General features: G+C 39.5%; 1 protein-coding gene across 1 annotated transcript in view; it reads right to left on the minus strand.

The window, feature by feature from the left end:
* HSDL2 (hydroxysteroid dehydrogenase like 2) overlaps window positions 1–19,258 on the minus strand; it is a 99,944-nt gene that overhangs the window by 50,604 nt on the left and 30,082 nt on the right. The window contains exon 4 of the mRNA XM_006900854.1: window positions 5,549–5,687. Within this exon, the coding sequence (XP_006900916.1) occupies window positions 5,549–5,687 (139 nt within the window). The remainder of the gene's footprint in view (window positions 1–5,548; window positions 5,688–19,258) is intronic.

The following is a 19,258-nucleotide window of genomic DNA, read 5'->3' on the forward strand; positions in this document are numbered from 1 at the left end:
TTTTTCATGAGGTAAAATATCTAGATTATTAATTTTTACTTTAAATAGCACAGTAATTTAAGTAAGTAATTAAAAGAAAGTATGTAAATGATTGCTTTCGAAAACCAAAAAGCCTTTGCCTTTGACCCAGCTGGACTGATTCCCAGTAGTTAAAAGGCTATCCTCCCGGCTCAGAGTCCCAGACACTGGCAGAAAGGAGCTTCTCTTAAACTGCAGCCAAGATCTGTATAAAAATTCTTCCAGGGACAGGGATCCCATGAACAAGGTCAACGTTCCCAAAACTTGCCAGACTTTTTGCAAAAAGTGTGGCAAGCACCAGCCCCACAAAGTGACACAGTACAAGAAGGGCAAAGACTCTCTGTATGCCCTGGGAAAGCAGCGTAATGACAGGAAGCAGAGTGGCTACGGTGGGCAGAACAAGGCAATTTTTCAGGAAAAGGCAAAAACTACAAAGAAGATTGTGTTAAGACTCGAATGTGTTGAGCCATACTGCAAGATCTAAAAGAATGCTGGCTATCAAAAGATGCAAGGACTTTGAACTGGGAGGAGATAAAAAGCAAAAGGGTCAAGTGATCCAATTCCAAGCTTCATCTTATTTTATTACAACAATAAACTCTGATATTTTCATGTTCACTTCATTTGAGAGGGAAATAAAATGTCCCTTTTAATCGTTGGGGAAAAAAAATTATTCTACCTTAAGAGCTTTGGAAGCAGAGTAAAAAATGCTATAGCACCTTAAAGAAAAGTCCTAGATTTCTCTGTACCAATGGGAGATGAGTAAAATTTGCTAGTGTTAACCTATAAGTGTGTTGCAATTCTCCAGAAATAGACCCATAAGCATGTAAGAATTGAGTTTATGAGAAAAGGCAGAATTTCAAACAACTAGGAAAAGATTAGCCATTCAATCAATAGTACTGTGAGAAATGGACAGTCATCTTAAGCAAAGTGAAAAAGGTTGCCCAATTCATTTCCCATTTCAGAAAGATAAAAAATATAAATAAATAAATTAAATACTAGAAGAATATTTGCCTACTTAACTGAAAATAAAGCTTGGCTTAAGATAAGTCTTATTATTGTTGTTAAGTGCCATAGAGTCATAGATCACCCACGGCAACCCTATGAACCAAAGTCTTTAACACAAAACTGTCATCATTTCTCCAAGTTCATAGAGGAGTTTCCGGAGGCAAGCCTTTCTGGAAGTGGATGCCACTCCTGCTTCTAAACCTGTTTAATTCAGGAGATCCACAAAAACCAGGCAGAATCTGGGCCATTCCACTCATCTTCCCAGCCTGGAAATGGCTTATAAACTGGTAAAGGCTTACAAACTTGTTCAAAACCCCCAAAAGCCTCCAAGAGAAAAAGCTACCAAAAATACCCATCAGTCTGACTTCATAAAGACAAATGTTTCTGCAAATAACAATCAAAGTCAAAAGACAGGTTAAAAAAAGTACTTTTAATGTAAAGTATATGTGACAGGGGCTAATTTTGCAAATAAACAGAACTCTAAACAATCAATTAAAATCTACTGGCTTACACCAGGCAAAGAAAAAGATACACAAATGGCTTTAAGCCAGGGTTTCTCAACCTTGGTAACACTGACATCTAACTAGGTAATTACTTATTGCAAGAGCTTTATCCTATGTGTTGTAAGAGGTTAATAATCAGTACACTGGACTCTATTCAGATTCCAGTAGTATCGCTTTCAACTATGACAAATGAAAATCTCCCCAGACATTGCCAAGCGTCCTTTGGAAGGCAGTATTAAGTACTGTTAGTGTTGTCTACTGTACAGTTGGAACCAACTTACAGTTCACCCTCCAGTGGGTTTTCAGAAGCTGTTAGTCATAGGGGAAGAGATTACCCAACCTTCTGCCGCAGCTGGTGGCCTCAAACCTTTGGGACTGCAGCATAGCTTCTTGCTACTAGGCTACCAGAGCTCCCTACATGAATACTACTACTTTTAAATACCTTAAAAACACAAAACCATCATTTTCAAAACACCATTATTGGTTTCAACTCAGAGCTACCCTCCAGGGGCGTCTAAGACTGTAAATCGCTAGGAAGGAGGTTACTCTTCTATGTTCCACATAAGTGGAGTCAAACTGAAAGAGAGTGAAAGTCTTTGCGTCAGCAGCACAGCTAGTTATGGATTACACCACCAGAGTTCCCTATAATAACCATTATAACAAGGTGACAAAATTAAACTTTTTCTTGTTGTTACGTGCTGTCGAGTCGCCTGCGACTCATAGCGACCCTATGCACAACAGCTCTGAACTCTGCTCTATCCTGAGCTAATCTCACTGTCTCCAACAAACCAAACCCTATTACTCCAGTCACTGAGTCAATGCATCTCATTGAGGGTCTTCCCCTCCTGCACTGTCTCTCCACCCTCCCAAGCATAATGTCCCTCTCCAAGGACTGGTTCCTCCTTGCAACACGTCCAAAGTATGTCAGACAGAGCTTTGCCTCAAGGAACAGCCTGATTTCACCTTCTCTGGGATGAACCTGTTTGTTCTCTTAACAGTCCACAATATAGTCAATGCTCTTCTCCAGCACCACAGCTCAAAGGCATCAATTCTCCTATCCTCTCTAGTCATTGTCCAGCTTTCTGATGCATAGCACATAATGGCGAAGACCATGGCCTGGATCAGGCACACCTTAGTCTCTAGAATGACATCATTGCTATACAGTAATATAAACTTTATTTATATTAACAAACATTTTAGTGTTTGCCTATGTGATGGCTAGGAAATTTCCCTTGTCCTTTGACATATACAACCTCTTTGAAGGACCACCTGGTAATAGTAAAAAAATTTAAAGTGCATATAACTCTTTGATTCAGCAAATTTATGTCCAGATTTATCTTACAGATATACTCACACAGTCGCAAAGAGGTAAAAATGAAGTTAGTCAACTGCAGCAAAAATGGAGGTTTAAAAACTGGAAATAATCTTGTATCCAACAGTGTGATTCATTAAAGAAATTATAGTACATGCATAAAATATGCAGTCATTTAAAAGGATGAAGATCTACATAAAAAGTATGTTCCAAGATATATGAGGGGGAAATAGCAAGCCCCAGAATAGAGTTCATTTCTATTTTTTAACTTTTTACTGTAATTTAGGTGAAAGTTCACAAAGCAAATTGGTTTCCAACAATTCATATACATTTAGATTTTTATCATTGGCTGCATGCAATCTCCACAATGTACTAGCACCCTTTCCATTTCTTCCCTGTGTCTACTATTTCAATTTTTTTTTAATCTCTTCTTAGCTTTATCCTTGGATAAATGCTACCAATTGACTGTATATGTTTAGTTCTAGGGAATGCATTTCTCCCCACCGTTTTATACAACATATAAAATTCCATAGGGTTGTCTCGTTTGGCTGAAAGGTGAGGGAGTGGCTGGAACTGCTAAAGCAGTTCCATCAGACCAGTAAATCTGGTCTGAGTTTTGTTCATATTTTTCTCCCAAGCTAAAAGGGACTACTTATTTTGCGCTCTTTTGGAGAAGTTGGCAGTGTTAGCTGGCCTGTTTCCACGCGTCTTTGATTTTCTCAAGTTACTCTTACTTTTTTTTTTTTTTAATGGTGAGAAAAATTTATATTTAGAATTAGCCAGCTGGACTCAGTTTAGATGATCCCAATTTTATTGGCAACATCCAAAGCAGCATAATCAGGAGCAAGTCAAACATAGGCCTTCTCTCCATCAGGCCTAATCAAAGTGTTGACCTTGGCCACATCAATGTCATAGAGCTTCTTTACAGCTTGTTTAATTTGGTGTTGTCGGCCTTGACATCTACAATGAACACAAGTGTGTTGTTATCTTCTATCTTCTTCATAGCTGACTCAGCGGTCAGGGGAAATTTGATGATGGCATAGTGGTGAAGCTTGTTTCTCCTGGGGGCGCTCTTCAGGGGGTATTTGGGCTGCCTTCAGAGTCTCAGCGTTTTAGGCCACCGAAAGGTGGGTGTCGTGAGGATCTTTTTTTTTTTGGCTGTGGACGCCCTTCAGGACTGCCTTCTTGGCCTTTATTGCCTTTGCTTTGGCTTCAGTTTTGGGAGGGGCAGGGGCTTCCTTCTTAGCTTTCAGAGCCATCTTCGTAGCAGGTTACTCTTACTTTTAAGGTGATATACGTGTTTAGAATGTGTATAAAAGACCCTTGGGAGCTACGGCGGCGGCGGCGGCGGCGGCGTAGTCTGTAGGGAGTTGTGCTGCAAATCCAAAGGTTATGTACCTCACGCAGTTGGAATCCACCAAGGGTTTCAAAGGAAGAAAGAAAGACAACCTCCTATAGTGCGATTTACAGCCTAGCAGCGGAGGGGTCGACCAAGAGTCGGTTCTGACACCACGGCAGTTAGTTTGAGATATTGTGTGTTAAGTACAAAATACATTTATCAATGCCCTGGTTAACTGGAAATCTAACAGAAAGTAACTGCGGAGTTCTGGATGTTTAGGGAGATTAACTTTTATGGCACCGTTGTAGACTGTTTAAAACTTTTGGCTACATGCCTTGTGCGTTTCCAGCAAATTATATAATGGCTATGTCGCTCAGTTCAAAACACATTTCGTGATTACGTCAATTTCTTGAAAAATAACTTTGTAAACAACTAAGTATTATTTCAGAATTGGCCTTGAGGGGCAAGAGGAAACTCTTTCATGTGCACGGGCTGTTCCACCTAACCTTTGCTTTCACTTTGAACTTTCATGAATCCAGCCAGCCGACCTTTCACCTAGAACTTGCAAGCATCCAACTAGATATCTATGTCCCAGGCTGGGAGCAGAATAGCAACTCACACTCGTTCCTTTTCCCGTATAGGAGAGATTTACACGACTGCTTCTTTGCAGTACACAACTTTAGGTTAGTTTTCACTGTGATCGCAAACTCTAGATACAAGATGCTGCAATGGCTTCATTTATCCTCCCAAGCCAAGCCCACCCGGACACTCCACGGCGCCACCCACCCAGCCTCGCATTCTGCCCAGCAGGTCTCCCTTTTTCGTGGTGTCCCTCTCCTCCTTACCCGGTGTTGGGTAGCATGACTCTTGCAGATCTGAGGAAGCGTCGGTGACCCTAACAGTGGCAGTGAGAGGTTAGCTAGACCGGGAACTTCTCGCGGCATTTAGCCCCGCCCTTAACACAAAGCCTGAGTTCCCTCCCCGAGAACTGGGGCGGAGGGGAGGAAGGACGGGCGCGTTACGCGTGGCGGAAGCGCGCCTGCGCAAATCTACTCCTTGGCTTTAGTTTCCACCTTCTCGCAGCTCCGGCCCTGGTGACCGCCTGTTTGCGCAAGCGCTTTGGGACCCAACTCAGCCCCGCCCCTCTCACGGGACAATCAGCTTCCTTACTACGCCTGGTGTGTCGGTATTTACTACGTAGGCTTTTCTTGAAGATTCCTCGGTATTCCCTCTCCGGCCTAGGACTACGAGAGTGACATCTGATTGATGTTCTAGCGACCACGAACAGGGAGGGCTGTCTCGGTTCTCAGCAGACCCGGAACTGGGGTGTTTTGGGTCTCAGTGTTACTCTCCACGACAGAGCGTGGGCACCTTGCCGCCTGGATGCAGACCTCTCTGAACTCCTGCACAAACACGTACAAACGGCGTAAATTCATGTTCTTCTCGGGGCCAGCGTCACACTTACAGACCTCACATTGAATCTGGTTGAAGTTGGCCAGAGGTCGCGTATCTGTAAATGTCGCCGGTGGTGAGGAGTCTGTTTTTTCGAACACTTTTGCAAAAGTCCCACCAAAGACTTAGTAAATGGCGATTTTTTTTTTTTTCTATCCTTGGCCGATATTTCGACATCAGAAGTCAAATTTAGAGGGGACAGTTATTTCTCTCAGACTCGTGCTGGCATGAATTCGATTCTGGGATTCAGAGTCTCTTTTGGAAATAAACCTTGGACATACATCAGGTACTTTAATGTGCTAGACAGGCGGATTTGAACGGCAACACGAAGTAATTGCTTTCTATTTTAAAAGTGTTAAAGCTTGTCACTTACGAGTTTATCGATTAAAGAAACTAACCGAAGATAGGGTATGTATTCTCCACTTGGTTGCAGTCTCTAAATGTCCCTATATTGAATCACCTGCCTGTCATTTCTGTTTCATTTTTAATCCATAATATGATCCTTAGATATTCCAGAGAGATCTATTTTTTTTCCCTCGAACAAATACAAGAACTGTCCTTCAAATTCTGTATTAAGGTGAAGGGACTTCTCTTTTACAGCGTCTTGCTCTGTTCGCTGCCATGCTGAGACCATTGTTACAGTCACTGTGTCAATCCATTTTGCTGAGAGTCTTCGTCTCTTTCGTTGACCCCTACCTTTCCTAGAACGATGCCCTTGTCCAATGGGGCCTCTTCAGACCACTTTCCGACAGAATGTGAATTGAAGTTTCATTCTTGCCTTTAAGGAGCACCCTGGTTGCACTTTTTCTAAAACATACTTCTTTGTTCTTTTATAGCCTATGGGATATCCCGTGCCTTTGTAAAACACCACAGTTCAAGGTGTTAATTCTGTTTCTGTCATCATTCACTGTCCAACTTTCAGATACATAGATCCTTAGATCTGATGCACCTTCGTCTTTAAACTGATATCGTTGCTCTTTAGCATTTTGAAGCGGTCTTTGACTGCAGACTTTCCCTATGCAACATATCTCTTGATTTCTTGACTGCTGTTATCGTTATGGATCCAAATAAGATGAAGGCATTGACAGTATTTTTTCCATCTCTCGTGATGTTACCTATTGGTTCCAAATCCTAAATAAGACATGGTCTTAATTATCTATTGCTGTGCTACCCGAAACCACAAATTGATGGATTTGACATACAGAAATTTACCTTCTCACAGTTGAAGAGGCTATTGTTAGGTTGAGTTGAGTCAGTTCCAACTCATAACAACCAGTGTACAAACAGAATGAAACACTGCCTAATTCTGCACATCCTAACAATTGTTAGTCTCGATGTTTGAGCTCATTGTGGCAGCTGCTATACCAATCCATCTCATTGAGAGTCCTCCACTTTTTCAACACCGCTATAATTTAAAGGCATCGGTTATTCTTTGATCTTCATGCTTTCTCTGGTTTTCCCATGCACCTAAGGTGATTGAAAATGCCTTGAATTGGGTGCATCTTAGTTCTCAAACTGACATCTTTGTTTTTAACACTTTAAAGAGGTCTTTTGACATCAGATTTTCTCCATGCAATCTGTCCTTTGATTTTTGTCTTTTTTCAAGAACTGTTCAATGCTTTCACCTTGGTTGTGTGTAACTCATTGTGCACCTCACTGTGCCTTCCCTTTGCGATATTGTGCTGATGTAGATCACCTCATAATTGCATATTGCCTTTTAGTTCACCCAGCTTACGACCTGTTTGATTTCTTGACTGCTTCCAAGGGGGTTGATTATAGATAAAAGTAAAATGAAATCTTTAACAATTTCACTATCTTCATTTGTCATAATATTGTTTATTGGTCCAGCTGTGTGGGGTCTTTTTTCTTTATGTAGAATGGTAAGCCAAAACAAAAGCTATTAATACTTCATTGGTAAGTCTTGAATCCTCTTTGTTTTCAGCAAGGTAGTGTTGACTGCATATCATAGATTGCTAATGAGTCTTCTAGTTCCACTTTATTATTAATCTTCATATAGTCTAGTTTCTTTAATTTTTCAGCATACAGAGTAACTAAATATGGTGACAAGATATAACCCTTTTTTTGTTTCATGACAGTAATTGTTTTTCATTGAGATTTTAATGAATGTTTATAGAGAACTTAGTTTTCCATTAATTCATTGTTGCATATTTTCCTCCCTGCCTCCCCCAGTTCACTTTTCTCTTTGAAATAAAAATTCTTTTATTGTTGTACAATTCACCACCCCCACCTCAATCTACTTTACTGTGCACCTCTAATTCTGGACTGTTATCATACAAATAATACCTAATCATACATTCCTTTAAAGCAGTTCTTTCACTCATGTATTTCCATGCAATGTACATTATCTTCTCTTTTCTCATTTTCCCCCCAAACTCGATGTCAGTCCTGTTTTACAACAGTGGCATTATGCAGTATTTCTCTTTTGTGACTGAGATATTTCACTCAGCATAATGTCCTCCAGGATCACCCATTTTGTATAATATTTCATGAGTTTCTTGTTTTTCAGTGCCGCATTCCATGGTGTGAATATACCTCTGCTTCTCTATCCATTCCTTTGTTGATGGGTACTTTGGTTGTTTCCATCCTTTTGCTATTGTGAACAATGTAACAGTAAACATGGGTGGGCATATATCTGCTTGGGTAGCAGTTCTGGTTTCTTTAGGGTATATTCCCAGTAGTGGAATTTCTGCGTCAAATGATATTTCTATTTGCAACTTTGTGAGAAATCGCCATACTGCCTTACATAGTGGTTGCACTATTTTACTCCCACCAGCAGTTAATAAGGGTTCCAGTTTCTCCACAACCTCACCAGCATTTGTTGTTTGCTATTCTGTTGAATTTTGCTATTGTTACTGGTGTGAGATGATATCTCAGAGTTGTTTTGATTTGCACCTCTCTTAGAGCTAGGGATTTTAAACATTTCTTCATGTGTTTGCCATCTGAATGTCTTCTTTGGTCAAGTGTCTGTTCATATACTGTGACCATTTTGCAACTGGGTTGTTTGCCTTTATCTTGTTGTGGTGAAGATATAACCCTTGTCATATCTTTCCTAATTTTAAAACATGCAATGTCTCCTTGTTTTGTTTGAACAGCTGACTCTTTTTCTATGCAAAGGTTCCACATGAGTACAACTAAGTGTTCTAGAATGCCCATTCTTTGCAATGTTATCCATAATTTTTTATAATCTATAGAGTTGACATATATAGCTTGGAAGCAAGAGTGGCATCCACTATGAACCTGGAGAAAGGACGAAAGTTATACAGGAGGTGTCCAGGACTTTCGTTCATAGGGTCTCTATGCGTCACCTGCGACTTGATGGCACTTAACAACAACAACAACAACAACAACATAGAGTTGAACACATTTGCATAGTCATTAAAACTCAAATAAACATCTTTCTGTTATTCCTTCATTTCGACCATGATCCATCTGACGTTAGCTACAATATCCATCCATAAAGTCCTCTTCTCAATCTGATTTGAATTTTCTGGTAGGTTTTTTGTTGAGGTACTACAGCTGCAACCATTTGTTTCCATGTGATATTAAAGACATTGTTCAATAATTTTTACATTTTGTTAGATCACTTTTCTTTGGAATGAGCACAAATACGGATCACTTCCATTAGGTTGGCCAGGCAGCTATCTTCCAAATTCTTGGCACAGAGAAGTGAGAGTGTCCATTGCTGCATCTGTTTGTTAAAACATCTCAATTGGTATTCTATCAATTCCTGAAGCAAATATTTTTGTCAGTCCTTTAGTGTAGCCTGATTTCTTTCTTCCTTATCATCAGTTCTTGATCATATGCTACCTCTTTTTTAAAATTCATTTTAATGAACATTTACAGAGATTTTGGATTTTCATTCATTCATTGTTGTACTTTTTTTCCCTTTGCCCCCCTTCCCCCAGTTTGCTCCTCTCTTTGAAAAGCAAAAGATAAACTTCTTCATTGGTACACAAACCCCCGCTCCGCCCCTCCCCTCCCCCCACCACCACCCCAGATGCACTCCATTATGCAACCTTAATTCTGGATTCCTGTGATAATCACAATATGATCATATGCTACCTCTTAAAAGGGTTGCATGTCAACCAATTATTTTGGTAGAGTGATTATATATATTCCTTACATCTTCTTTTGATGCTTCCTCTGTTGTCCGATACTTTAGGCTACAAAATTCTTCAATATTGTATCTTGAGACTCTAGTTTCTTTTTCTTCAGTTATTTCAGCTTGAGAAATGTAACACGTATTCTTCGTTTTTAGTTTTTTTTTTAAATTTTATTGTGTGTACACCATCAAATCAGATCTGATAAAAAAAATCAGATCTGACTGGTACAGGAGGAGATTGCCCCTCCTTCTCCAGCAGAGCATCTGGTGGATTTGAACCCTGCACCTCTTGGATTGCAATGCACTTTTCTAGTTTTTTAATACCAGATTTTTCTCTTCTTGAGCTATGCTTTGAAATCTATTTACCTTTTACATCATAATTTGTTCCATTTGCTTTAAATACTCTATATGTAATAATAATAAATTTCTAGTTTTACATCCATGTTGGTTTGTGTTTTCTCTCCCATATTATTCCATGAATGATCTTTTGCTTTTCTCATATTTGATGGAATTTATATCTTCCCCAAACTGTTCTTTAATCATTAATTTAATGCATCAAATTTGTTCTTGAGGTAGTCTTCAAATCCAGGTGAGGTATACTCAAAGTCTTCCTTTGTCCTTCATGGACTTGTTTTCATTTGCTTCAGTTTAACTTGATTTTACATATGAGCATTGGAAGACCTTTCCTATAATCAGTTCATATCTTTGTTCTGATTTATGTTGCTAAACCTCTCCATCATCACTTTTCACTGATATCCATTTGATTCCTATGCATTGCATCTGGTGAGTAACATGTATATACTGACTTTTTATGGGTTTTTTTTTAATTGTTGTTGGTCAAACATTTTTCTAGGTTGTATAGCTCTGGTGTGTCCACGTGTCATACAGAGGTAACTTGTGGTCTCTGTGAAGCTGAACACTGTGACACTGATGTGTCAGATGTGATAATGGTTACCCATGGTGGACAGTGTTTGGTGGCGCTCGCCATTTAAAACAAGCTTGGAAGCAGGAGTGGCATCCACTTTCATAAAAGCTTGCCTCCAGAAACCCTATGAACCTGGAGAGAGGATGAAAGTCCCTCACGCAAGTGCCGAGGACTTTCGTTCATAGGGTCGCTAACAACAACAACACAACATGTTTCCAGTGACTATGTTGTTGTTGTTATTAAATGCCATCTAGTTGTAGGGACTCATAGTGACCCTATGAATGAAAGTCCTGGATACCTGTGTAATTTTCATGCTTTCTCTAGGTTCATAGGGTTTCCAGAGGCAAGCTATTATGAAAGTGGATGCCACTCCTGCTTCCAAGCTTGTTTTAATTGGAGAGCTCCACCAGATACTGTCCGCCATGGGTAACCATTTGACTCATCAGTGTCATAGTGTTTGGTTTCACAGCAACCGTGAGTTTCCTCTGTACAGCAAGTGGACATACCAGGGTTATATGACCTAGAAGAATGTTTCACCAAAAACAATTAAAGGCAGGCCTAAGGGCCTACAGGATTTTAAGCAGGTTCCACCCTTATTGACCCTTACTCTAAGGGTCAGGGCTGCCTACCCACCTTTGAAGGGCAAAAAGAACAGTAACACACAATGAAAAAGACCCCAGAAACTTCCCTTGCCTGACTGCCACCAAGAGGAACCGCCATGGAGATGCCAGCCATCCCTCCAGTTAGCCAGCCAACTTCCACAGTAGAGGGAGACTATGTTGTAGGTCTTTAAAAATTCTCCTGCAATTTCAGTCACCATAGCCACATTTTCAAACCATTGATTCTTCTTCCTTTTTCTAACCATTACATTCCAATCATCAGTAATGATCAATGTGCTTTGACTGCATGTTTGTTTAATTTCCCTTTCCCTTCCTCTAAAGAATTAGGGCTAAATAGGAACAGATATTTGAGTTTGTGGTAATTCTGAAAGAGTGAGCTACCTGTTTTTTTTCTTGACAGATAACTGTAATTCCCTTAGGGTTGTGGATGGGGTTTGAGCTTCTCCTCTGAGAGCAAATATGTGCTAAGTTGGGATAGGTGTCCTAGATAGAAGATTGATGATACCCTGAATACTCACTGCGTGGTATGAAAGCAGACATTCCAGGGTGGAAAACTTGACTAGAAACTAGGTAGAGTTAGCAGTCTGTATCAATTATAGGTAATATCCTTGTATTAGCATAAGTGAAGAAGTACTTGAAATAATTGTGGAAACTCAAGCTGACAGTACCACAGCTAAGCTAGTATGTTATGTGCCAGGTTATGTATTAGTCTTTATTATATCCAAAGTATAGCATCACTTAAGAGCAGTCTCTACAATTGTGTAAAATAAATTCACAGATGTGATAGAACCAAGGAGTATATCTAGACACCCTGAGAAATCTAATCATTAAAGAAATGTTTGTAAGACAAAACTGATTTCAAAAGCTTTACTATGTTTGGACCCAGCAATAATAGCAAAGTTTGACAAGGAAGCGAACAACAAATGCTGGTGAGAATGTAAAATGCTACAGCCACTATGGAAAGCAGTCTAATGCTTTCTAAAAGAATTGGGAATACAAATACTGTTTTACCCAACAATTCCACAACTGGGAATATGACTAAAACAGATGTATGCACACTAATGTTTATTGCTGCATTATTCACAATTGCAAAGAGATGGAAGTAACCCAAGTGCCTATCAATAAACTTTGTTGTTGCTAAGTACTGTTGAGTCGTAGATGACTCATAGCAACTTTATGAATGAAAGACCTGAACACTTGTATAACTTTCATCATTTCTCCAAGTTCATAGAGTTTCCAGAGGCAAATTATTTTGGAAGTGGATACCACTCCTGCTTCCAAGCTTGTTTTAATCTGGGAGCTCCACCAAAAGCTGTCCACCATGGGTAACCGTTACCACATTTGACGCATCAGTGTTAACAGTGTTTAGCATCACAGCAACTATGAGTTACTTCTGTACAACAAATGAACAGACCAGTTCTGTCCCACTTAGAAAGATTGACCAAAACCAATTAAAACCAGGCCTGAGGACTGCAGGTTAAAATCACCCACTTTTGGCTTGGTAGCATAACTTTCTATCCGCTACGTATGGATAAATAAAAAAAAAAACAACACCCAACTATGATATATTCACACAATGGAATATTACACAGCATTGAAAAATAGTGAAGTTTAAAAAAAAAAGAAGGGGAGCCCTGGTGGCCTAGTGGCAAGAAGCTGCACTGCAACCCCAGAGGCGCATGGTTTGAATCCACCAGATGCTCTGCCGAGAAAGGAGTGATAATCTCCTCCTGCACCAGTCAGATCTGATTTGATGGTACACAGACACACAAAATAATAACAAAATTTTTTTAAAAAGGGAAAAAAAGAAAAATAGTGAAGTTATAAAACTTTATACAATATGGGCGACCCTAGAGAACATTATGCTGAATGAAAACTCAGACACAAAAGGGCAAACACTGCATAACACCACTGTTATCAAACAGGACAGAAATAGTAGGGGTTGAGGAGAGAATGAAATAGGAGTGAATAGATCATGAACAGTGCATTAGAACAGATGAGGAGAAGAACTATCCAAAAAGGACTATATGATTAGGCATTATATGTATGGCGACAATCTGGAACAAGGAGTGCATTGTGGGGTAGGTTGGGGAAGGGAGAGGATAAGGAGAGAAGAAAATGTTCAACAATGGAAAAAAATATTTTTTAAAAACCGTTACCGTGTTTGGAAGCACATGCCATCACAGTTACCCATACTCCTTTGCTCCAATTCCAAGCACACACACACACACAATAAAAACTTCAGTGAAACATCTGACTCTAGACTCCAGAATACAAAGGTACTTTGGTATCAAGAAAGAAATATCTTGAACATAAAGCATAGAAGCCTAGCTTGAACTTCTGGAAGTTCTCAGTATACTGTTATAGTTGTTTTGGATAATCTTCAGCAATATTTTACTTGTATGTGCTATTAATGATATTGTTTTGTAATTTACACATTCTGTCGATCACCTTTCTTGGGAATGGGAACATACATGAATCTCTTCCAGTCAGTTGGCCAGGCAGTTGTCTTCCAATATGAACGACTTTAGGCTTTATATTAATAGCATATATTGTAGCCAGGTGGAGAATTTTATGACTCAGATAATTAAATATAATTGTCATTGACAGACATTCCTTTAAATGATTGTAATATTTCTTTATATCTATTTGTGTTTTATTGACTATGCAAAGACATTTGACTGTGTGGATCATAACAGACTATAGCTAACATTGAGAAGAATGGGACTCCCAGAACACTTAATAGTGCTTGTAGGAAACCTAGACCTAGACCAAGAGGCTTTTATGGGAACAGAGCAAGGGAACATTACACTGAGGCTGGAGAATGAATGGTAAAATTTTGTGCAACCAATGATTTATTCATAGCTAGTTTTGGGTATCTGTACATTGTGAAAAGAAGCCTGGAAGCAGGAGTGGCATCCACTTCCATAATATCTTGCCTCCAGAACCCTGTGAACCTAGAGAAAGGATGAAAGTCACACAAGTGTTGAGGACTTTCATTCATAGGGTTGCTATGAGTTGCCTACGACTTGACGGCACTTAACAAAAACAGCAACAGTTTTTGGGATCTGTGCATTACCTGGGAATGGATTGCCCGTCTTTCTCCTGCGGAGCCGCTAGTGGACTTGAACCTCCAGACAAGTGTTTCCTTTGGGTTAGCAGCCCATCTCCCTTGCACTAGGCCACCAGAACTTCCTCCATAGAACGGAGAGGATTCTAAATGGAACACAGCACATACCTGTAGATCCAAGAAAGTGACTAATCCTCATCTGTCCTAACAAGACTAATCTTTGTTAGGGTTTATGTTAGACTAAAATTTTTGTTGGACTTTATTTCTGGAGAAATCCAACCATATTGGTTTCAGTTTTAGAGACATAAAGCATATTCTTAAGGGGGAAGTCTAGACTTTTAAGTACTGCGATTCCCCTCCCTCTTCTCTGCACATTAGCTGAAATCCTGAAGTTTATAACCTTCAGACAAGGTATCAGAAGATAGTTTAATGTGCACATATTACTTACATTTTTTTTTATGAGTAAGACTTCCTTTTCCTGACACAGGCCTTAAGCTGGCAACAATAGCTGCCCCAATAATTTTGGCCATTCTCTGGTCTTTTCTCTTCCCTCTAGATCCCAGTTGTTAAAAGAGGGAAACATTTAAACAAATATCTAACAAATAATTTTGAACAATATAATCTTTTAAGTTTAAGGCTAGAAATATTAACAATATGATCGTTTCCAATCCAGGGATACATGTTCCAATGCAGTTCCTATTTTCCATAAATGGTTTTGGTGAGAAGAATATTGTAAATATAGATACAGTTCCACTATTTCTCCTCCGTGCCACGATATAGTGTTATTAGCATGAGCAGTTATAAATCCATTGCCATCCTTACTCTTAACTTAGTTTTTTTTAAATTTAAATTTATTATTAATTTCAGTAAAAATTTACAGAGGCTTTGGATTTCCGTTCATTCATTGTTGCACATTTGTCCCCTCCCAAGCCTCCCCCTACTTACATTTTTTTAAGGAGTTTAAATAGTGGAAGTAAGAACTATGCTCTTGATAAAAATAGAGAACATTTAAAGATAAAAATGGGTAACAACTGTAAAATATATTCAAATACATATAATACATAAATAGACATAAAATACATAAAATGCCTATATGGAGATGCCGCTCCTGCAATATTATGGACTGTTTCTTAGAAAAAAAGGATTTAGTAGATTTAGAATAACCACCAGGTGGCACTGTTATTTTAAGATGTAAAAATATACACCTGTAGAACATTAGTTTATTAACAATATTGTGATATATTTTTGTAATTTGATTTAGATTAGGACAAAAATAGCATTAAGTTCCTCATGAGACTCCCATAAATGGGAAATAAAAGGAAGTGTAAATTCAATTTTAAAAAAGAAAAGAATGCATAGCAATGTTAATGGAATGGTCCAACTTGTCTTTACTTGCTTTGTAGTCTCTAATGTCTGTATGGTTTAATTCTCCAATATTACAAGTTAATTTTCAGTTATATGTTGTCATTGTGTGTCATGAAGTTAAATATATTAAAAAAATACCCAATACCCCTCCCCCGCAAAAAATCCACAACAACAAAATCTCCAAAACAAACCCAGTGCTATTGAGTTAAGTGTGACTCGGGGCCACTCCATTAGGTTTCTGAGGCTGCAAATCCTACCAAAAAGGAGATTCCTCTTTTTTTACCACTGCCAGCCTTTCCATTAGGAGCTCAACAGTTTACCTACTGTTGTTGCTTTCGCTGGATCCTGTCAAGTTGAATATTACTCATAGTGACCCATGAACAACTGATTGGAACCTTGCCCTTTCCTGAATCATCTTATGATCTCTGCCATGCTTGAACTCATTAATGAAGTTACTGTGCCAATCCTTCTCCTTGAGGGTCTTCCTCTTTTGCTAACTTCTCCTTTTCCCAGTATGATCTCTTTTCTTCAAGGACTAGTCCCTCCTGATAATATGCCCAAGGTATGTGAGATGATTTTTCACTACCATTGCCTCTAAAATACACCATGGTTGCACTTCCTCCAGGGCAGGTCGGTTTGTTCTTTTAGCAGTCAATGGAATATCCAATAACATAGTAATTCTAATATTAAAAATAAATTTTTTTAAAAAATAAATTTTCAAATATAGATTGTATATCATTAAATCAAACACAATCGATTTTAAATATTTGCTTTTGTGAACTACCAAAGAATCTACCAACTTTTCTTCAAATCAGTGTTAAGCTTAAGTTATCAAATAAAGGCTCTTCTAACCCAGAATTTGCATAAAATATTACGGCTTTGTTTTGTGTTGTAGGTATCTAATACACTATCAGGGGAGTTCTAGTGGCTTAATGATGCTAATCCAAAGGCCTGTGGCTCGAGTCCTCCAGCTACAGAAGAACAATGAGCAATCTCCTCCCATGTGATTTATTGTCTCTGAAAAATCTGATGGAGGGTCAGCTATGAGTCGATTCTGACTCTGTGGTCAGTGATGAATCTGTTCTAACTTGATGGTACATAAAAAGCAACATACACATATAGATCCATCTATATAAATATAGGTGTACATATCTATAACTGTGCAGAGACTTAGAAAACTAAAAGAGAAGAACAGACTTGGCTCAAGTTGAAAGATCTTAAGAAAAATAATTCAAACCGCAAATTGGAATATTGAAGATTTCTATGGTAAAATGTTGAATGATGTAGGAAAGCACCAAAGGAGACAGGAGGAATACACAGAGTCATTCCACCCAAAGAATTGGTCAAGGACCAGCCATTTCATATTCATGACTGTCTCTTAGCTGACCTTTGAGCAAGTTTGAGTTAGTATATTACATGAGAGGAGATTTCCCCAGGAACTTTCTTCCCAAAAACTGCTAGTGGATTTAAGCCAACAGAGAGGTACTGGTTTTGAGTTAGCAGCACAATTTCCTACAGATTATGCCACCAGAGCTCCTTTCAGCCCTTTTAGGAGGTAGCATATTATCAAGAACTGATGGTACTGAAAGAAGAAGTCTGAAGTTGCGCTGAAGGCATTGGCAAAAAACAAGTCTCCAAGAAGTGGTGGAATCCCCACTGTGTCATCTTAACAAATGAATACAGTACTGAAAGTGCTCACTCGTCTGTCAAAAAATTGGAAACAGCTACCTGGCCAATTGTTGTTGATGTTCCCTCGAGTTGCCTGTGACTCGTAGAGACCCACCCAATATACAATAGCCTGAAACCCTGCTCTATCCCATCCCTATCTTATTGTCTCCAACACACCTATCCCCATTACCTCAGTCACTGAATCAATCCATCTCATCAAAGGTCTTCTTCTCCTGTGCTGTCCCTCCACCCTTCCAAGCATGACAACCCTCTCCAAGGACTAATACCACCTTGCAACGTGCCCAAAGTATATCAGGTAAAGCTTCAGAATCCGGAGCAGCCTGGCTTCACCCTCTCCAGGACAAACTTGTTTGTTCTCCTAGCAATATTCTTCAGCATACAGTTCAGTTCTCCTTCTGTCATCCCTAGTCATTGTCCAGCTCTCTGATGCATAGCAAGTGATTGCAAAGACCATGGCATGTATCAGGTGCACCTTAGTCTTCAGAGTGACATCATTGCTCTTGACAGCAGACTTTCCCAATGCAATTTGTCTTCTCATTTCCTGGCTGCTGGTACCAAGAGTGTTAATTGTGGAGCAAACTAAAGCTGTCAACAATCTCAATCTCTTCACCATCTATCATGATGTTGTCAATCAACCCAATGGTGAGAATCTTTGTTTTCTTGTTGTTGAGCTTCAGTCCATATTGAAGGCTGCAGTCCTCGACCTTCTGCAGCAAATGCTTCATTCAGGTCTTCCTCAGTTCAGCAAACAGGGTTGTGTCATCTCTATAACACAGGTTGTTGATGAGTCTACCTCCAATTCTGATGCCACATTTCTCCTCATACAGCCCAGACTACAGATAAACCATTTTGCATATAGATTGAAAAGATAGGGTGATAGGACACATTCTTGGTGCACACCCTTCCTGATTTTGAACCATGTAATGTTTCCTTGCTCTGTTCCGACGACTGCCTTCTGGTCCAAGTATACGTTTCATATAAGCACAATCAAGTGTTCTGGGATTTCCATTGTTCTAAGAGTCATCTACAGTTTGTTGTGATCTACATAGTCAAATGCCTTTGCATTGCCTGAAACATAGATAGACATTCCTCTGGTACTCTTTGCTTTCAGCCAAGATCCACATGATGTTGTTGTTAAGTGCCATCAAGTCGTAGACGACTCATAGTGAACCTATGAATGAAAGACCTGCACACCTGTATAACTTTGGTCATTTCTTCATGTTCGTAGAATTTCTGGAGGCAAGCTATTTCAGAAGTGGATGCCACTCCTGCTTCCAAGCTTGATTTAATCAGGAAGCTCCACCAAACACTGTCCACCATGGGTAACCATTATCACATTTGACACATTAGTGTCAAGTGTTTAGCATCACAGCAACCATGAGTTACGTCTGTACAACAATGCACAGACAAGTGCTATACTACCTAGAAAAATGACAAAAAAAAAACCAAACAATTTAAACCAGGCCTGAGGGCCAAATGGGTTTTTAAAAAGGAGGCTGAATCACATCATCTCACTCCCCTTAGTGAATCAGCATTCCACCCTAATGCTCACCAGTCCCAGTCAACAAGCTTCTGTAGAACCCAGCTCCTTCAGATGATTTTCAAGCTGTATTCCAGCCCATCTGACGTTGTTGTTATGTGCCATCGAGTCGCTTGTGACTCATAGCAACCCTATGTACAACAGCCCTAACTCTGCTCTGACCTGTGCCAATCGCACCATCTCCGATACACCCATCCTGATTACCCCAGTCACTGATTCAATCCACCTTATAGCGAGCCTTCCCCTCCTGCACAGTCACTCCACCCTACCAAGCATGATGTCCCTCTCCAAGGACCG

Source organism: Elephantulus edwardii, unplaced genomic scaffold (assembly GCF_000299155.1).
Source record: "Elephantulus edwardii isolate Elephantulus edwardi_28Jun2011 unplaced genomic scaffold, EleEdw1.0 scaffold00297, whole genome shotgun sequence".
Taxonomy (NCBI): Eukaryota; Metazoa; Chordata; class Mammalia; order Macroscelidea; family Macroscelididae; genus Elephantulus; species Elephantulus edwardii.